This window comes from Anopheles moucheti, chromosome X (assembly GCF_943734755.1).
Source record: "Anopheles moucheti chromosome X, idAnoMoucSN_F20_07, whole genome shotgun sequence".
Lineage (NCBI taxonomy): Eukaryota > Metazoa > Arthropoda > Insecta > Diptera > Culicidae > Anopheles > Anopheles moucheti.
In genome coordinates, this window is record NC_069142.1 from 12,906,397 (window position 1) to 12,927,949 (window position 21,553).

The window sequence follows — 21,553 nt, forward strand, 5'->3', positions numbered from 1 at the left end:
CAAGAGAAACTATAAAATCGAAAGAATTGGAGACATCATTGAAGTTTCTAAAACAACCAAGCATGGGATCGTTCTAACTGTGCATGGTATGGCGAGGGGGAATAGCAAGCGCAGGACGAGAACGAAGGAGGCGAGAAGGAAAATAAAAAGAAACCTGCGACATGTAAAATTTACTTCAAAAATAGTTAACTTTAAAGTTCTAATGAATCTTGGAGTAGGTTCAGTAAGTCCAGTGGCTGCACACTGCCATAAGTTACTCCGACCCGAACTCGTTGCACCCACTTCTGGGAGGCATCTACCGGAATCTTTGCATCTACTGAACCTACTCTGGTCGCTTACGGATGGCTCCAATCCGGTGGGTTCAGGTCAACCCGCGCATCACTAGTTCTAACTCAGTTCAGTTGTCCAACTGATTGTACCAGCTGGAACCGCTGTGCATCACCACCATCGATAAATACCAGGACGTACACCATTGCACTTCAATTTCTTCTGTCTTTCTGTTGGACAAGAAGAGAACTCAGTCGGTCATTACGGCCTACACAGGATTATTTACCTAGCAAGATGACCGACGATTATGAGCCTTGGTTCGTCAAACAGCTAACCTAACCGTATGAACTTCATCGTTGCCTTGCACTCCCGACAATCGATTGGGATGGCAAGCATGAGCCTACGTTCATACAACGCCTGGTAAGTTTCTGCCCGATGGAAACTAAAAGATCACACTTGGCCCCGGCGTGTCGGTTGTTGTAGCTCACTAATTTGCAATAGTATGTATGTGTGTTTGCTTGTTTGCTTGCGAGGAACATTTAACCAACTTCTACACAGAAGAAAAACCATCTATCCTTCAAAAAAGGTCAGCCTAAACGCGCAACTAATGGCAGTTTACGGCTACTAATACCCAGCGACGCCTAACCTCGGTGTACTTAAAAAGTTGCCTGCAACAACCACAAACAACACCAGCAGCGTACTGCCCGGTCCTTCGGAGATATCTGGCCGCAGCATCTTACCGGTGACGCTCATCAACGCAACGCTGAAGATACGCTGGGAACGTCAGCAACTGACGCCCTTACCGGATGTCCAGAAGTTGTCCAGAGGGTGGGAAACCACCAAAGCAAAGAACCGTAGATAGTTTCAGTGTGCCTGCTCGGGCACCTAAACGGCTTATGTTTAGTGTTGCCCACACGCTAAGAACAATAAAAAACCAACCCACCCTCCCACACGCCCATCCGCAAGCAAACTCGAAGCTGTTAGTCAAATAAAAACAGATTTTCCACATTCACTCGCTCGTATCCGATTTGTCACCGGTGGCGGTGGTTGGGGATTTTGTGTGTGGAGAAGATCCTTGTCGCCCTGGTCGGCCGGTAGTCCACCTTCATGCTACTCTATCAAAAAGCAGTTTACTATATGTCATTTTTCGGTACGGTGCTTTCCCATCCCGCCCTGTACAAGGGCCGCGTCCGAAAGGACAAAAGGACCGTAAACGTGTGCCAACCACAGACAGGTGCGGTTGTTGAGTGCTCCATGGTTGCTGGAAGAAACGGTCGCATAGCGTCAAGATTAGACGTCCATCCGTAGGGCAGATTCTTTGGGTTGGTTTCGGGTCCCGAAAACCCCAAACTGCCTAAGGGTGGTGCGAGCGGGAGAAGGAGGCCCCGGTTATGCTTAAGACACACGGCCGTGTCCATATATGGCCTCGTGCAGAAGATTAAACAAACAACATCAAACTGAAAAGGTGAACGCTGAACGTGAAGGGTGGTACATCCCTTTCTGCCGGGCTCGAAAAATACCGCTGCACCAGTTGGTCTCATTCCCAGGATAACTGACTCGTTAGAACAGCTAACGAGCTGGTAAAAATAAGCAATCGGCTCGTAGATGAGGAATTTACTAACGAGTGCGATAGGTACCAAAGCTAGTTGCTGTGAAGATTACCCACTTTAGACGTAAATCTGAAACCAAAGGTTAAGTTTTTTACGCTAATTTCTTAGGACTTCTATCCACACACTCAATTGCTTTGTCGAGTATTTTGCCCTTCTGGGTGTAATCTACCTCTCCAACCCCAACAACCCAACCAACCAACCAACCCCTCCTTACACCTCCTCGTCACCCCACAAGTCCAAAATCTCGATCCCAACTTTCGTACAGTGCTGCCGATTTCACCATCGCTCCAAGATGTTTACGGTAGCGTGGGCATCACGCCACGTTCCCTCCTCTTGCCTGGAATGCTGGAATGTTAATTCTCGAACAAGTAACAACTGTTTAAATTTAATTATCACACATCAAACGCTAACGCCGGTAAGACGTACGTGTTTGTTTGCGAATGCTTGTGATGGTTTGTGCCCGGTAACCTTCCCATCCCTGCTTGGCTGATAGGCATCAGTACGCACCAGCTGTCGGGTTCAGACCATGACCCTCTGCTTGACAGGCAGCAGGGTACGTAGCTTCTGGGTGGTAAAGAGGCTGGGTTGGCAAATTTTCTAACAATACCAACACGATAACGATACACCGAGTGGTGCAAGGTGGAAATAATACCGATCTTAAGACTCATACGATTGTGCCACCGTAGCGACACAAGACAATGCTGCACTGGACTACACTCAACAGGTTTTGGTATTCCAAACACGATACCTTTTGGACACATTTGCGCTGGACAGTTGGACAAATTTAATGCCAGCTACCTTACATCAGTAGACCTATCCCTGGTAAGCCTATGGTTCAAGTAGGCTAAAGGACCTTTATATTGCCACCAGACCAGGATTAGCCACTTATGATGAAGACTGAACTCTAAAACCAATGCCACACTCTTCTAGGCACCATAATTAAAATATCGGATTAAATACGTCCACGTTCTGTACAGCAAATGAAATGCAACTTCAGGAAAGTGTGAGAAAAGAAACTCTTTTTGCTTTGAAGTTTAGTCGTTTTTACTGTAATATCAGTCAAACATGTTTTACGAGGGTAGTATCCATTTATTCCGTAACACTGTGAGAGGGAGTTAGTACCAGCGTTACGATTGGTTACATAGATGGAAGGAGAAAGCACTAAGGTAACGCTCTAATAAGATAACATTCAGATTCCCATTTCAAAGTTAATTTATGAAAAATTAAAGTTTTTCAGAGAATTTCTCACAAATTCCATGTTATCGATCTGCTTGTTGATATTTAAAATCCCGGTCTAGATACCTTCTGATGTCCACTCAGATGTTACATTTTGGAGTTCAAGTGTGTTGTCTAGTGGATCTAGTTTACATTCATTGCATCATCACGTCTCCTCATAAAAGACATATTGCGCTTGAAGTGCCTCTAAACAGTCTCCGAATCCGATCAAATGCCCTAATTAAAAACAGATGCATGGTGGTACATAAATTGTTGCTCAAAACTGTAAAAACATTGCCTTTTGACACATTCAAGAAGTCAGCTATCTCATTAAGCTTCAATTTTCGATCATTATTGAATATATCATTCAGTCCTGCATTCGACGATAATACATAGAACTAAGATCGCTTTTTGACAACTAGAACGTTCGGTATCATGATCGGTGGTTGTATGTACCGTGTTTGTAGTCAGCATAACAGCTAATATCAGTTAATTTTAATTATGCCAAGTTCCACAATACTTATCAAGCCACTTGAGCCGTACTGTTTCTCCATCAAAAGCAATGTTTTATTAACATTCGAAATTTCTGATTTTCTGCGTAGTAAATGATAGAAATGGTTACGTAATAATTGAATGAGCCCTAAATACCTATCGCCACCTTCATTGCCGACAGTTTAAAGTTCAGCAGTGCTTTTGTGCCAATTAAATAAAATAAATAATTTAAAACATTACTGAACTGAAGAGGACGGACATTCCACACATTCCATAAATTCCAAGTGCATGGAATGATCTGGACATTTCTACTCAAACACCTCCTGTATTTCTTCGTCGTCACTCATTGTGGAGATAGTGGCCGTGGTCGGTCGCTTCACCTTCGCAACGTTCACGTACGGTTCGAGATTGACGCCTGTTTCCGCCACCAAGCGATCGAGCACGGCCTTATCCAGCAGCTCTTGATGGTACCAGTCGGGTTTCCGTGTCGCCAGCTCCCGTACGTAGTAGAGCGCCTCGGAGTGCTGACCGGTTGCGACCAAACACTCCACAAGCAGGGCTAACAGATCCCATGCGCGCACCGGTGGCGGTGGATCTTGACGCTCTTCCAGCCGAACCTTAATCAACTTGATCACATTGCTGTACTCGCGCCGTTCCGTCGCATCCTGCAGCTCGATAACGCGTCTCACCTCAGCCATTGCTAACTGCAGCGCGTCTAGTGCGGCCGGTTGGGAGGCATTCGCTGCTGGTGATGCGCGCGACAAACTCTTGACCGCTTCCTGCAGCGCGTTCAGCGCTTTGTCGTAGTCCCGGAACTCGTCAATCTCGGCCTGCGCACAGTTGGCGTAAAAGTTCGCTAGCTGACTGTACGCCTGTCCCTTCGTGTAGAAGGTGACGATGTTCTTCAGTATCTTTGCATCGTTCTGCCAGTTGAGGGCCTGCAGATAGTTTGCCGCCATCACGTACACATCCTTTTGCCGGGACATGCCGGCAAAAAAGATGATCTTATCGGTGTCGCCGGACTTGAGCAGGCTTTTCATCGCCCGCACACGATCACCTGCCTGGGTGAACTTTTTCGTTGCGGCATGATAGTCACCCTGCTCCTGCAGGATGTCACCCAGCCGGAGGAGTAGCGCCACTCGCTCACCCTCGGGCAGATCCTCCTTGCCGGGGGTTAGCAGTTCGGTGAGAGTTTCCGTCACCGGTACCCGATGTTCGGCACAGACCGCTAGTGCGCGTGATAGTTGCCGCGCGTTGGCGAGCAGCTGGACCGCCTTGTACGGTTGCTCGATGCCGACGAAAAAATCAGCACAACGTGCCACCAAATCCGGGTCGGATGACGCATCCAGCTCGGATGCGATCACCTGCAACGATTCGGGCTGCTGCGAACGGAACGCCATCTCGACCGCTTTGTGCAGCATGCCGGCCCGATGGTACAGCTCCACCGCACGCCGATAGTCGCCGGACTCTTCGAAGTAGGCGGCCGCCGATGCTTTATCCCGGGCACGTGCCGTACACGCGACCGTCCAGAGATCGTCCGGCAGATCGTTCTCCTTGCAGATGCGCACCGCATTGCCGTACGTTTGGGCGCGGGTGTAGAACTGTATCGCCTCCTGCAGTTTGCCACTGTTCTCGTAGTACCGGCCCAAATGGTAGCAGGCGGCCCGATCGCCACTAGCGCGCGCTATCTCATCCGCACGTCCAACCTGCCCGATGAAGCAGAGTATGCGCACCTGCGAGAACCAATCACCCGACCGTTGGTAGATCTTGAACGCACCCTCCATGTCGCCACTGCTCTCGACGTACTGCGCCCACCATCGCAACAGTTCCGGATCGGCCGTTGCCTGCATGTACTGCTTCAACGCTGCGGGATCATCCATCAGCAGCTGGCTGATGTTGTGCATCAGGCTGCTCGTCCGCTCGTAGTACTGTATCGCTTTCTGCGTTTTGCCACACTCCTTCAGCCACTCCGCGTACCTGTGGTACGTGTTGCGTAGATGCACCCGATCGAAGTGTTCCGCCACCTCGAGTGCCTCCTCGAACCGGCCCGACGCTTGGTACAGCTTGTTCAGCAGATCGTACCGGCCGCACCGTTTGTAAAGCGCTTCCGCCTCATCCATCATGCCGAGCTCGATCGCCAACACGGCGACCCGCGCTTCCGGCTCGAGCGTTGGGTCTTCCGTCGCCCGCCGAAGTGCCCGCACCGAACGGGCACGCCGCAAATGCCCGAGGCACACCTTCGCCACGTCCAGCCGGCCCGTTTGCACGCACAGCCGGGCCAGATTCGCCCACACCGTGTCGGACCGCAGCGACCGGATGCAGCTGAACGCCTGGTCCATGTTTTCCTGGGCAACGTTCAGGCTAAAGTTCAGCACCATTTCGCGTGTTGCGAGATCGCACGCATCCAACCCTTTAAAGTCACGCAACGATAGCCGGGCAATGTCGTTACGGCGCAACACGATCAGATGCGGGACGCACAACCCGATCAGTTCCATCTGTTCGCTCGTTCCGGCGCTCGGTTCCAGCACCTCCAGCTCGGCAAGTTCCGATTTTTGTCCCTCCACAAACAGGACGTGTATTTGTGAGTCGGGCTGAAACGCTCGTACCGCTGCCGGTTGTTGTTTCGGCAAGGGTTTCGTTTCGCACGCGAGCAGACGGGCGTCTTCTGCATCCCAGAAAAATCCAACAGGCAGGCAGGTGTGCGTGGTGGAAGCGGCCGACGTACGTTCGGCGCCGTTCTTCAACCACCGCACACGTCCGTTCTGTTCCTGAGCGTGAAATTCGCGCCAGCTTAGCACATTGCTTTCCAGGTTCCATAGGTACAGCTTCCCGTCCGGCAGCAGCTGTTCGTTAGCGATCGTTAGCGCCACATAGGTGCCGTTCGCGTTCGTACGAGCCATAATGATTTCGCCAAATTTTTCGAACAGATCGTACGCATTCTTAGGCGGTTGCAGCAGCCGAATATCGTGCCGTGATACATCGTACAGCCGTATATAACCGTGCAGCGTGAACACGGTCAGATACGGACCGACAAGATCCACACCGATCGGCTTCCCTACAATAAATACAAAAGCCTGTTATTAAATATTATTAGTTATGACGGGTATATGAGAATGAGAATGAGAATAGTACACCAATACAATGCTAACAGTTCAAGGAGTTATAAATCATTCAATATGCATGAACCTTTGGACATTCACGAATCTATAAATAATGATGTAGAGATATAAAACATCTCCTCTAACGACGCTACTTACCCTCGTTACCGTTGAACACAATCTCCTGCAGTACGATACCGCTCAGCGAGTAAATCTTCACCTGCTCCGCACCGAGTGCCACAATGCTCTGTTCGTACAGATAAACAGCCACACATTCGACCGCAAAACTGTCCATAAACGAAACGACCAACGCATCCGATTCGCCATTGACGCCATCGGTTGGCGCTCCACCAGTCGATGCCAACCGTCCAGTGATACTCCGCATCGTGCCTCCTTGGTCGATCCGATACACAGCCACCGTTCGCCCATTCGTTACCACAACGTGCAGTTCGTTCAGTGCCAGATGTATGATCGATATATCCGTGTGCAGCACGACTTCGCGCCCGTTTGTATGTCGAACAAGCAGTTCGTTCGATTTTCGCTGCGTTGCCCAAACGGCGCGTGCGTGAGCCGATAGCAACGATTGTTCCTTGAGGATGAACACACTCGACAGACAGTTCACCATCATGCAGGGACGGTTTGCTTCGGTGGTGCCCCACACCAGGCTCTTTATAGTGCCCCTCACCGGTGTCACGTTCGTTAGCTGCCATTGGGTTTCCGTGCTCGTGTACGAACGCCCGTACAGACCGGCCGCACGGCGCCAGGTGTACAGATTTCCCTGGCTCGTTCCGGCGCTAAGCGTTTGCGTGTCCGGACAGTAGGCGACACAGGTGAATACCTCCAACGCAGCGGCACTCACCGGTAACCGGTCCGCGGTTGAGTCCCGTTCCGAACCGGCGCTCAGCTCCATCGACAGCACGTAGTTATCGTTCGTCTCAATGTCCCAGATGCGCACGGATAGATCACCCGTAAGGATAGCGAGCGCACATCCGGCCACCCATGTGATGGCACTCTTCGAACCGGACACCTTCCCGGATAACTTGACTCTATCGAGCTCACCGATTTGTCCATTGGTATCCACCTCGTAGTGCCCGATCGTAATATCCTCCATCAGTATCACGATCGAATCTCTATTGTTTGGAATAGAAATACATTTGCTTAGAAATAAAAAAAAAGAAACAAAATTCAAACTAAAACGTCTTACTGCTTCGGGTGCCACAGTATCTGCATGATCGGGATGCTGTCACCACGTACTATTTCCGTGCACGTGCCCGTTTGATTGATGTAGTACAGTATGCCGGCCTGGGTGCACGCGTAAAAACAGAAGTTATCATGTACACTCGCATGAGCAAGATTGCGCACTGCTGTCCTCGGTCTCCAGCTAGTCAACTGATCGAGCGCTGCCTCATCACCAGCAACCGCTGCCCTATGGGTACGAATACAAATCATTTTGATTGAGTGGTTTGTGGGGGATACAATGAAAATTAACTCTAGTTTGAAGTTTGAATGTTGTCCAAAGAAAGACATGATTGCTGACATTGTTATCAAGTTCCCAGCAACTACAAAATATCGAAAGCTTGCTGAATGTTTGGAACAGCGTGAGGTTACACGTCGAAGAGGAGTATTATAAAGTCAACATCCCGTCACTATCATCTGCTTACCGTGCCAAATTCGTCAACTCCTTGCTGCTAGCGCTCTGGATCGATTTTCGAAAGGTGATGTGCAGCAGCGGATCGCGCAGATCGTGATTGAACATGGTAAGAAACTGTGACTGACCATCGAACCGCCATCCCGTTAACACACCCATCGCATCAGCGGTAATAACGCGACCACCCTTTTCGCTAAACTCCAGCAACATAATCGGTGACTTGTGAGGACCATTTATGGTGGCAAAGTCACGTTTTCCCTCGAACCACGCATGTATTTCACCGTTCTCCCAACCGGTTAGTAGAATCTTGCGCTCCGGGTGCCACGTCAATACGGTCGCTTGGGAAGTGGCATGCACCGGAAACGATACATCCCGAAGCGGAATACCCTAAAAGCGAGATGAAATGTATGCACAACGGTTTGCCAATATTACGGTGCACCCCTAGCTTTCTTCACTTACCGTATCGTCGAATATCGTTACAGACCCACCTCTTTCGTTGCTGTACGAAGCAACAGCGAAAATCGGTTCCACCGGGTGCCATGAGCTGACGGTGCTGATTGCCTCACTGTCAAGAAACTGTACCTTCGTATCGAAATATAGCGTCATTCCACTGTTTTACAGAACTTTCATAGAACAAAACTGTTTTATAACTTCCCAAAACTCGGCGACGCTTCTTTTCGCTGGCAGACCTGTCACTGAGTAGGCTTTGTTTACGTTTCGGGCATAACAACCGTCACCATGGAGACGCTACAGTCAAGGCCACGCTGTGGCTCAAGCAGCGGCAAGTTGTACTGCACCTGTCAAACGAGAGCTGTGAGTGTGTTGGTGTTACGTTTCTAATGCGTATTTCTCTGTTATCTTAACACACACGCGCAAACGTGTATGATCGATTTTGTGCCCCATTATGCCTAAAGATCGGTGTATCTCGTTTACACATTGTAAGTTTTAAATTTTCTACATCATAACAGTTAATCTAGCGGTAATTATAACCTCTGAAAGTTATTAATAATAAAGTCTTCTTTAACAGAGTGATCACGAAAGGTGATCACCATCGCTCTATATTTGAAAACTACGTTAACGATCCTTTCGGCCACGTGTTTTTAGGTACTTTTGCGCGGGTTTCTCCCTTCTTTAGACGTGCTCCGTATGAGTCAAAGCACTTCCAGCTGTTTCGAAATTTCTGAATTATGTGCACCAAACGAATTGGCATCCATTCATGACGTCGTTACAAACATTATGCCGGCAGCAGAACATAGCCTTCCTTCGCCTGCTTGCTGTACATGTGATCACTGAATCGGAAAGTCTGACAAACAGCACAGCACTGGTACTGGTACTCGGTCGGATAGTGATAAGCAAACATTCATAGATGTATTAAGAACCCCTTTTAGACGAGTGAGTAAAAAAATGAGAGCGTGGGAGATTAGGAAGCAGGAAGTAAGGCACTAGATCAAAGCAAAGTTACACTCGTAGTCGTAGACGTGGTATAGTTGATGTAGCGTAGTGCCGTGCCAGTACAGGTAATGGACAGGAATTAACATCAAAACGTTCGTTTCAATTGCAACGGATATCAGTGATGTATCGTCTGGTGTTAAGTGTTATGGTAATAGTCCTATTACCGTTAGTAAACGGTCAAGACACGACCGATACAACTGAACAGCTAGCGGAAAGTTCTCCTAGTTGGTATGACGAAGCCTCAAGCACGGTACCTGAGAACGAGTCCCAAGAGCTGGACCACGGTGGAACAACTCAAGACTTCTATCAAGAATCAAGTGCAATAACGCAAGATCTCAACCAACCGGGAACACAGCAAACAATCAATGCAACCCTGCGACGGCTGGAGTTGGTAAATGCCCGCTTTCAAGACAACATTAACAGTCTGAAAAATGGCAGCGCACGTCTAGACATCGTATTTCTGATCGATGCCAGCTCCAGCGTGGGGCCGAGCAATTTTCAAAGTGAGCTACGATTCGTGAAGAAACTTCTCGCCGGCTTTGACGTTAGCGTAAACCGCACGCGCATTGCGGTGGTCACATTCAGCTCGCGCAAAAAGGTGATCCGTCACGTCGATCAAGTGTCGCAACCGGTGCCCGAGAATGATAAATGTCTGTTGCTGAACTATCAGCTGCCGAGCATCGAATATAGTGGTGGTGGTACGTACACTTATGGTGCGCTGAAGGAGGCGGAAGACATCTTTGTCTACAGCAGATCGAGCACGTTGCATCCGGACAACCTGGAGCGTATCATCTTTCTCATTACGGACGGCTACTCGAACGGGCAGAGCCCGATACCGATCGCGCAACGATTGAAGCGCAGTGGAGTGAAGATCTTCACGATAGGGATCGAAACCGGAAATGATGAGGAATTGGCAAGTATCGTTACGTCCAACGAACATCGCTACCTACTGGCCAGCTTCGAACAGTTCGAAACGCTGGTTCGACAGGCGTTGCATCTGGACTACCGCCACGGACCATCCATTCCGGTCGGTAATGGGTCGCTCTGTGATCGATTATGCGACAAGACGAAGTTTAGGGACCAGAACGGTGCAGCACTGCTCGGTTGCTGCGATGGACATGCCACCTGCACCTGCCTTACCACCTCCGGTCACTACCGTTGTGCATGTCAGCGTGGTTTTACCGGCTCGGGTTTGCGCGGCGACTGTCATCCGTGCCCGAATGGAACGTACTGGATTGCCGGTGGTGTATGTGAATCATGTCCGCATGCACGCCATATCACATTAACGCTCGGAGCAACATCGGAAAAGGAGTGCGTTTGTCCCCACGGCTACCAAGAGAACGAAGATGGGCGATGCGTGGCGATTACGTGCTCCGAACTTCAGGCACCGGAGAATGGATACTTTGTAATGGAGCCGAAACCCTGCAGACAGGTACTGAACGCCGCCTGTGGTACTCGGTGCCGCCCGGGGTATGAGTTGACGGGTAGTAGTATCCGTCTGTGTCAGGAGAACGGAGAATGGTCCGGCATAGAGGCCAAATGTACGAGTAAGTATTGAAGACAAGGTTTATACAAAATAGGCAAAGATACTAACACGATAATTCCACCTCGAAACGAATCATTGGAAATTTTAATTGGGACAACGTCTGCCATTAGTGAAGAAGTGCCCACCGTTGAATATACCTTACTACGGTATGGCCGTCTGCAGCAATCCAGATCTTGATCTCCTGTATGACTACACGCCGCGCAACAAATCGTTTCTTCAAAACTACAGCATGTCAGCGGAACGCTTAACCGAGGCGATGCCAATCGATACCGAGTGCTCGTTCACATGTGGTCCTGGATTTTATCTGAAAGGTTCACACAACCGTAACTGTTTACCACTGTCCAAGTGGGATGGTTTACAAACAACTTGTAAACGTAAGTAACCGGCTTTGGCTTGTAACTTCTACTTTTCTACTTCTTCTTTCTACCTTAACCGATATCTTCTTGTTACCGATCTACCTCTTAAAGAGATCCTATGTCCAACATTACCTAAGATACCGTTCGGAACTTACGATCCAACTGATTGTGCCGATTCCAAGTCCGCATTCGGCACCAACTGCACGTTTATCTGTAACTTCGGGTTCGAGATGAAGGGTGGTCCCTCGACGAAACAGTGCGGTGGTAAAAGAACTGGCACGTGGAGCAAAAACAAGACCCCGAGATGTATAGACGTAGCCCCACCGTACATTGAATGTCCCGGCAACTATACCGAGTTGTTGGATGATGACTATCCGCACGCGATAGTGCGCCGGCTCCAACAACCTTACGTGTTCGACAACAGTGGAGACAACTTCACGTACTGGACGAAGCCTGGTATCAAAGAAGAGGGTATTCGACTCGCTATAGGAGATCATGAGTTTAGCTACATTGCGATGGATGCGTTCAAGAATAAGGCACGCTGCAGCTTTACCATCACCGTGATAGATCTAACAGCGCCGGTGTTTGAGCACTGTCTCGATGGTCCAGTACACTATGTGAGCGATAAGAACAACACACAGGAAAAGTGGGTTCGCTGGGAGGAACCACTGGTGTACGACAATGCCGGACCCAACATTACCGTAACGCAGAACGTTACGTTTGGCTATCTGCCAGTAGGGAAACATTCGGTGCAGTATCGCGCAGTAGATCCGTCCGGCAATGAAGCCGAATGTGTGCTGACTGTCCATGTTAAGCAGTACAACTGCGATGACATACCGGAACCACGGAACGGGTTCTCAATCTGTGCGTACAACGTCTCACACGTGTGGTGTGAGATTGGCTGCAAGGAAGATTACATGTTTAGCCTCCAGCCGGAAGACACCATCCGCATGGTATGCGACCGGTCCAAACCAACGTGGGGCGAACAGCTGGATGTGCCAGAGTGCAGCAAGGTCATCAGTTCGAGCGGTGTGGAAAAGATCATCACAATACGGTTGGATGACGAAATGGATCCTACGCTCTGCAACGATACGGACGCGATCAACGAGGTATCGGATGCGTTCAATGAAGGATTGCGCGAGGAGTTGTGTGGGCAACAGGAGGACTGTACGCTGATGACAACGTTACCGACCTGTTTGCCCGGTAAAACTCCTGCGCAAGTCGACGCCGATGAATCCGTGCGGTACAACATCGTCAAGCGCAGTGTGGAATCGCAGAGCTACTCCACACCAGAACCGGTACGTACGAACGATCGGGCAATGGTGAAAATATTCGTCTACAAGCGCGTTTCCCAAGAACTCGGTCTATGGAGATCTGACGGGAAGCAGTCGGAAAACATTAAAGTAAGAGCAACATCTCAAGATCTCAAGATATCTGGTACAAAGCGTGATCATTTCATTGACTTTTTCCTTTTTTGTGTAGCGTATTAAAGAGGAACTTGAAAAGATCAACGGAAAGAAGAAACTAAGGCGTCGTCTAGGTGCGCTCAACTTAGATCTTAGCGTCCTGAAATTAGACGAGAAAATTCGCTGTGCAAATGGCAGTATTTCGAAGAAATTGGTTTGCGGTAAGTAACTTTTACTTCTCCAAATCCTAGATGCCATTCACCAAATCCAACACTCTGATTACAGTACACTGCCCAAGAGGTACGTATCATAACTACACCATCAATACTTGCGTCAGCTGTCCGATTGGTTCGTACAACGATCAAACGGGCCAGATCGCTTGCTTACCATGTCCGGAGCATCATTCCACAAGGAAACTGAACGCCAAACATGCCCACGAATGTAAACCACAATGTCCACCAGGTACCGTGGCCAGGCTGAAGCTGCTAAAGAAAGCGAAACCGAACGGTGGTGGTGCGGTTGGTACGGTAAAGTATCACAAAACACTTATGCCATTCTGTCGCCTCTGCGAACCGGGACAGTATCAGGAGCAATATAACCGGGCCCAGTGTCATCCGTGCCCGTCTAATCACAGCTCACCGCGTGGTTCGAAATCACCGACGGATTGTTTCGCCATCGGTGGCCAGCTTTGCAACGAGAGCGCCTCTAATGTTTGTGGAGCTTTTGGACGATGCGTTACCGACCCTACCTCACCTGTTGGATATCGTTGCGTTTGCGAGGAGAATTACGTTGGCGAACACTGCGAAATTGCATTGAATCCGTGCGGTTCGGCGCCATGTTTTAATGGCGGCCGGTGTGATACGACGAACAGTAGCGCTGGCTTTGTGTGCTACTGTCAACCACCGTATACCGGTGGGCCGATGTGCGAGTTTTACGTCGATCCGTGCCGGTCGGACTATTGCCTGCATGGTGGTAGCTGCGTAGAGGCGGACGGACGTCCAATCTGCGAATGTCCGCTTGGCTACGACGGAGAACGCTGCGAATGGCCCAAAGACTTTTGTACGCCCAATCCGTGCGAGTTTCAGGGCGTGTGCGTGAACGTCGACGAAGGTTACAGCTGTGCATGCCCGCAGGGTAAAACTGGACGGCGGTGCCATCTGGAACCGTGCGACTATTTGCCATGTCCGACCGGGGCACTGTGTTTGAATGGAGCGAACATTACCGACACGGGACACGACAAGTTCGTGGTTGTGTTGCAAACACAACCCGAAAAATCACAACGTGCGACAATGTCAGAATCGTTGGAGTACTCACTGAGCTATATGTGCGTTTGTCCGATAGGGCTACGGGGCAACAACTGTACGCAGATAGATAACCCATGTGATACGATCAAGCGCCAGTACTGCCGAAATGGGGGCACCTGTGAACCGGTCAAGTTACGTAGTCTAGCCGGCAGCATTGCTGAGGATTACGACGATGAAAGCTATCGCTCCGTACGTTGCCATTGTCCGCCGGGATATCACGGCAGCAGGTGTGATCTCCTGCTCTCAGCCGCCTTTGAGTTTGACTTTCCGCGGAGCGGTGTACACGCCTACGCTAAGTTGCCCGCCCGCACGAAACAAAATGGCACCCTGGGAGCGATCGGTATGTGTGGATGGTACCGTACGGACGATGATTTCAACTATGGGACGCTACTGTCCTACGCAACGACCGCCGCAGACAATGCATTCACACTGACAGACTACAGTGGGCTGGTGGTGTACGTGAACGGTGCGCATATCGTTACGAACGTGTCGCTAAACGACGGCGATTGGCACTTTGTGTGCGTAAGCTGGACAAGCACAGGAGGACGTTACGCACTCTACCTCGACGGGGAGCTAAGTGCACAAGGAGGGAATTTAAGTGCCGGTATACCGATCCAACACGGTGGGCTGTACGTGTTCGGACAGGAGCAGGATGTGCTCGGAGGTGGATTTAGTGAGACCGAATCGTTCCGTGGTCGGATGGCGTACGTCGACGTATGGAGTCGCCCACTAGAGCCAGTCGAGGTCAAACACTACTATCGCACCTGTGAACCGTACGGTGGCAACTTGATACGGTGGCTTGATCTACGGCTGCAAACGGTCGGACAGGTACGTATCGTAAGTTCAGGCTTTTGCCGTGATTGCCCACGGAACCATTCACTGCCCAATGGTTCGGTAAGGTACGAAGGGACGCGGGCACATTTCCTTTGTAACGAAGGATACGAGCTAATAGGACCATCAGTTGCTGAATGTTTACGCACCTCCCAATGGACTGCTGGTGTTCAGTTTTGCAAGCGTAAGTATGGTGCCGCTAAAAATCCTTGAAGGTTACTAGTGTCTTATAACTTTATTTCTTCTCACACCTAAGTAACGCGCTGCGGTACACTTAATGCTCCACTCAACGGTCACGTCATTCTGTCGAAGACCAGTTTCGGTGGGGAGGCTCGGTTTAGCTGCGATGAAGGATTCCTGATTGCTGGTCCAGATATTCTGCACTGCACAGCACGAGGAACTTGGTCCGGTCCGGTGCCCGAGTGTATCAGCATCGTCAAGTGTCCACCGTTGGAGTTGGAGGAGAATGATGGCAGAGCACCTATCATATACGCAACCGAGCGTGGTGCCATTCCCCGCCTACTCACCAGCTATGATGTGGGGGTTCTGGCGGAAGTTCGATGTTTGCCACAGTTTGCCCTGACGGATGACAATCTTCTGACGTGTCTGGATAGTGGACAGTGGGATATACCCCTGCCGGAGTGCGTTCCTGTGCCACCGACGACAACTCCATTGCCAGATATCCAGTCGAACCTTATCATACGCGTTAACCGTCGGCCGGATGTACAGTTCTGGAAGCATCTAAGAGACTACCTGTTCCACGGCTGCACACCTTCCACCGTACCCGGACGACAACTCTCTCTGTTTTGCTACTCCGCTTCCGGCACCGTTTCGGGCAACAACTGGACAGATCTGAGCGGGTTCACACTGCAGAAAGATGCGCCCCGCGTAACCAACATAGACGTTAAGCTGCTCGGCTTTCTGATGCGCACCGTCCAGCCGAAACCCGTCGAACGACTGGGGCCGGAAAACTTGCTCCATTACATACTGTACGGTACGGTCGAACCGATAGCACCAGCAATGCGCTACCCTGCACACATCGAGAATGCGTATCGCTTCGTCATCTGCCAGTTTATCGACATCATACTGATGGATCGGGAGCTGAACTACGACGACGAGCTTGTGGTGGACATTCGGCAGGAGGAGAATACCAACACGAAGATCAAGCATTTGCTGAAGAACGTAGCGCAGGTGGTGCACCAGCAGTACCAACATCTGCTGGAGGAGCGCAATGCGCGTGAGTCGGCAGCGCTGAAGAAGATCATCGAGCTGGCGGAGACCGTGCCGGTTGGGACGAGTTCCAGCTCCACAACCACCACTGCGGCAACGCCGAAAAATTGCCCATTGAGTCATCTCTCCAGCCCGCCGATCGATAGCCACGTGGTGATGGTTGCATTCCGCACGCTTGTGCATCGTCATCCGGAGGAATGGCGGTTCGAGAAGTTGCTGTACAGTGAGCTCAATGCGGAACCGGGTGATCGCATCCAGTATGGGTGCGATGCTGGATTCAGTATGCGTGGCTCAGGTGTGACGGAGTGCGGCCAAGATGGACGGTGGAACGTCGTGGAGGGGTTCTGTGAGGGTGCTGTATGTGAGAATCCACCGAATCGACCGAATATGCTGATTGCACCGGAATCTCGTGACAAGCAGTACTACGTGGACGATGAGATCGAGTATCGGTGTGAGCCGGGGTATATCATCAAAGGACATCCCATTGTAAAGTGTCAACCGAACGGACGCTGGACACTGATGATGGCACGCTGCACACGTATGTAAATGTATATGTGCGTCCAGTTAACCTCCTACACATACATTCTCTCTCCCTCTCTTCGCAGGTATTTCATGTGGACGACCGAAAAACCTTGCGATGGGTAATGTCCTAGCGGGCAATACGTTCCTTTACGGTGACTCGCTTAAACTGCGCTGCCATGATCATATCGTGGAGATCACCTGTCAGTCAAACGGACAGTGGACACCGTTTGATGAATGTTTCTAGCGGCATCGGGCAGGAATTGTAGTGCTTAGTAAAACTTCCTAGTGTATATCCTGTAGAAATAGAAATAGCACGTTAATAAAACACCAACACTAAAAAGACAACGCCCGATGATAAATGTTCAAGTGAATAACCTGTTCGTTTAATTCCGGTTTGTTTTTTTTTGGTTTTATTCTACAGTTATAGTATTATCACCCTTCCATCTTAATCCATCTCATTTTCAAAAGCACACACACACACGCACACTTCTCTATGCATCATGCGCTGTTTGTAATATGTTTGGGCTTTGCTGGTTTGTTGATGACTAATTCAAATAGTTTTGTAGTATCCCGTTTCCCGATCCTCATCCGCTACAGTGCGACCATTCATGTGTGTGGATGAACTTAAGCAGAGGAGGACTTTTGTAAACTAGTGTAGTAGTAGGTGTGCTTCGTTTCGTTACGGATCTCTTTGGGCATTGTAAAACCTATCATACTCCCTTCCTCAAATTGTTAGTTTGTGACTATGTTTTTTTTTGTTTGCATACCCTGCGTTCACTCTGGCAACCTCAGGAAGTACTGGCTTGTAAAGTTATTGATTTCTGCTTTTGTTTTTCCTTTTTCCTCTTGCATCTTTGAAGAATTAATGGTTATGTACAGAAATGGATAAAAATGGTTTTTAAATGGTGCAATGAATATTAATAGTTCTTTCTATCTGTTTAATGCATATCTCTCTCACTATGTTATGCTCGTTTAATCCCTTTTTTTGCGAACAGGAAAGGTTTGTGATTTAATTTGTAGTGTGTGTCCTGCCAACATTTTGCATTCCTATCTATTTGCATGCTCTCTTTCTTTATTACTTTCTCTTTATCGCTCCCTCTCTCTTTCTCTCTCTCTCTCTCTCTCTCTCTCTCTCTCTCTCTCTCTCTCTTTCTCTTTTTCTCATTCACTTCAACTTTCCTTATTTCCCAGTTTGCACTTGATATGACAACATAAAGAGTGCGTTTCACGTGTTGTATTTGTTACCGCGTAACAGAACAATCAACAATGTTTACTTTTTTTATGAATCACTTACATTTAAACAGATGTTTTCATTGATTGCTGGTATATGTTTTTTTATATTGGCATAGTAGTTTCTTTTTTACTGTGAAGAGTTAAATAAAACCTTAAATCAGTTACGAGCGAAAACAGTTCACTGCACCAATTACGTATCTTGCGTGGGAATAAATAAACACACCTGTTGTACCATTCTGAAACTTCTCACTCTAGTTCTTAACGTTTTCCTACCGCCCTTCCATATCAATCAGCCAGTGGATGCCATTATAGTTCTGCGTTAAACTTGTTTGCTTTCTACTCTGTTTGAATTTGTTACAATATCTACATAAAATATTTAAATTACTCTTGTCTCTGGTTGATTTTTTTTTTCTTGCTTTGTTTTTGCATATATGTTGTTAACGTTTTCCTTTGTGGTTTGTATGTGCTTACCTTGTGTGTATAATTTTGTTTCATAGTTCTGCTAAAGAGTTTGCATTATAAGAATCTTTTTTTTTCATATCTATTGCATAGTGTGGAATTATCTCTTCTTGATCTGGCCGCAAAAGGTTACGTTAAATTACGTTGAATTTTGGTTTAAATACATGAGGCTCAACGTAACCATATAGTAGCACTTTTAATACCGCATATGTGTTATAATGGTGATTCAATTGCTAAGGAAAACATGCTGCAATTTTACATTAACAAAATGTAAAAATAATATATATTTCCAGCCACTTAATTGAAAAAAAAAATATTATTATTGTACCAATATAATGTTATGTTCTTACTTAAAAAGAATCAATACCATTACGTTAAACAAAGATCGGTTACTAAAGTGAAACAAAAAATTGCAATAAAAAAACAAACGGAAAATGTCAATTCATCAAAAAACTGAATTGGTTCAGACGGAAAGTGTTGCTAAGTCACCGAAAATTACAGAATTTTTGTTCTTTTTATTAATTAATATTATTATTATTGCAGATGTTTTCGTCCACATCCAAATTTGAAAGCTATTTAATATCTTTTTTTATTTGTCTTAAATATCTTCTGTTTCTGTAGTATTATAACTCTTCTTTTTTCTGTATCTCTTTTTACTTATCTTGCGAAAAAGCAATTCATTCTTCCTTTCTTACTTTCTCTCTATCTCTTTCTTTCTCTTTATTTCCCTCTCTTTCTTTCTCTTTATCCCTGTTTCTCTCGACACCTCGCCGTATCGTCATTCATTTTGCACGCCCTTCATTTTGTTTTGTCATTTTTAGATTGTTTCATTCTTCATTATCGTCACATTTTTGTTTTGTTTGTTTTTGTTTTTCCTACTTATGATTTAGGCAAATCTACATTTCCCCCATCTACACCCGCATGTTACATTCATACTCGTTGCACTTTCATATCATGTGTTTGTTGTTGCAAATTTGACAATTATAAATCGAATGGCCGTTACTATAATTATTATTAGTTTTAACCTTTTCTTTTTGTTTTGCTTGGTTTGTAGTTAATTTTGTTGATTGTTTTCAATTTCATGCACTGCCCTGTTGCAGTTTTGCTTTCTGCCTTCTCTGCCTTACAATGTGATTCAAATATAATATAATAGATTTAATGGAAATGCTCAATTATATAATTTCATATTCTAATTGGTTTGTATGTTTTCATTATTTCTTCCACTGTCCGCCCGTTAATTACATTTATATGATTTTATTTTTGTTTTTCTTTTCTATGAATATAAGTTTCTTCTTTCTTTGTGATTTTTGTCGTCTTATCTTCTTTCATTTAATTATCATCTGCTACTAGAGTTTTGAGTGTTGTTGTAGACATTACATAGAATGTAACGCAATACCGAAAGAAACATCAGTGATTAGCAAAAAGTTTAAAAATAAACAAGAATGACAAACAAAGATCCAAATTTCCACTACCACTACAACAAATTAGCTGTTAAATACGAATGCACACTACGACATATCTTTAACACAAGGGACCTGATGCAGCGTTTGGGAAATTTAGGGATAAGTGTGCTATGTTAGTATGAAAATACGGTCTCACTTTGCTTACATTGCGCTCTGGCTTCGTTTTACTGTTCTATTACACACTACAGATCGAAAGCTAACTCAAACAAAAGGACACATCAATGCATTCGCCTAACACACTCCGCTGATTTGTTATAGTTTCTCGATTTCTAGTTATATAATATGTATAATACCAACAGTATGCTGATCACTCAGAATTTGTTCGCCTATCTTTGTATTGCATGTTTTCTTGTTTGTTTTTGTTCATAACTATAATGATGTAATTTATTTTACTTCTTTTTTTTATATACCCTAAAGATACAATTTAATAGGTGAGAACCACAAACATTGTTTTGTTGCTGTTGTTGTGTTGTTGTTTTTTTACAATTATGAGAATGTGTTTTGCATAAATGATCAATATACAGATAAAGCTAGATATACTTTATACCCTCCGCTTATTAACTGTAGAGATCAATTTGTTTGCTTCTATTGTTAGATACTAAATGCCTTTTTTCATTTGAAATAGATGCGCCGATGCAGTAAATGTTCGATTAGCACTTTCAGGGAGGGTGGTGGAGATGTAGGGGGGAGGGGCGGGGAAGGGAGGAAAGGGGTAAAGTGGGGATAGTAAGAGAATCAGTCACTTTGGCCAACCTTTTTGGTTTTTTTGTTCTTAATTTTCCCCGCTTTTTCGATCTTCATTAATTCATTTCATGAGGCCAACAACTAGGGCGGTGGTGCGATTAAACAACAAAGATTTGTGTGTGTGTTTTTTTTAATTAACCAAATAAAACACAATTACCCAATGTTTTAATGTCACATTAAAACGTGTTTTTCAGAACCCAAGATGGTAGTTTTCAGCGTTCCAGTCGCTAGTGAGTGTTTTCTCATTACTTAGCATCAATAATTGACCAAACGTAACGCCGCACACGTTACGCTCACTTACAGAACGAACGCTCACTAGCATACTTTCGATAGCAAATGAGGACTTCCCCGGTTAAATGAGGACTTTATTTGTTCCTCGTTTAAAAATACATTCGATACACTTTCTACACGGTGATGGAAACAAAAATCATTATTTAAGGAGACCCTCTCTGACATTATCTAAACACTTTACAGACGTGTTAGTTGTTTCTTCGCACTGTTGTTGTTACTATTCACAATTAGGCATAGGAAAAAAATGAAGATAACATCATTCTTAAATTGAATAAAAGCATTGTCTGCAGTACAATACAAAAAGGTAAACAGATAAAACTAATCTCCTTGTTGCCCCTCTCTATATATTCACATCCTTACTTACATAATACCTGATTTGTTGTTGC

At 46.8% G+C, this 21,553-nt stretch overlaps 2 protein-coding genes across 2 annotated transcripts; one reads left to right on the forward strand and one right to left on the reverse strand.

Annotated features, from left to right (window-relative positions):
• Window positions 1-3,775: 3,775 nt before the first annotated feature.
• LOC128307207 (intraflagellar transport protein 140 homolog) lies at window positions 3,776-8,936 on the reverse strand. Its single transcript, XM_053044954.1, has 5 exons — window positions 8,790-8,936; window positions 8,344-8,717; window positions 7,887-8,108; window positions 6,842-7,812; window positions 3,776-6,639 (listed from the first exon to the last, which is right to left on the reverse strand). Exons 1-5 carry the CDS (start codon window positions 8,934-8,936, stop codon window positions 3,893-3,895), a joined length of 4,461 nt encoding a protein of 1,486 aa, XP_052900914.1. The 3' UTR covers window positions 3,776-3,892.
• A 955-nt stretch (window positions 8,937-9,891) lies between these two features.
• LOC128306767 (sushi, von Willebrand factor type A, EGF and pentraxin domain-containing protein 1-like) lies at window positions 9,892-17,322 on the forward strand. The gene is made up of 7 exons (XM_053044372.1): window positions 9,892-11,329; window positions 11,439-11,702; window positions 11,796-13,087; window positions 13,167-13,311; window positions 13,376-15,409; window positions 15,482-16,993; window positions 17,061-17,322. The coding sequence occupies exons 1-7, from the start codon at window positions 9,904-9,906 to the stop codon at window positions 17,219-17,221; spliced, it is 6,834 nt and encodes a 2,277-aa protein (XP_052900332.1). The 5' UTR covers window positions 9,892-9,903; the 3' UTR covers window positions 17,222-17,322.
• The last annotated feature ends 4,231 nt before the right edge of the window (window positions 17,323-21,553 follow it).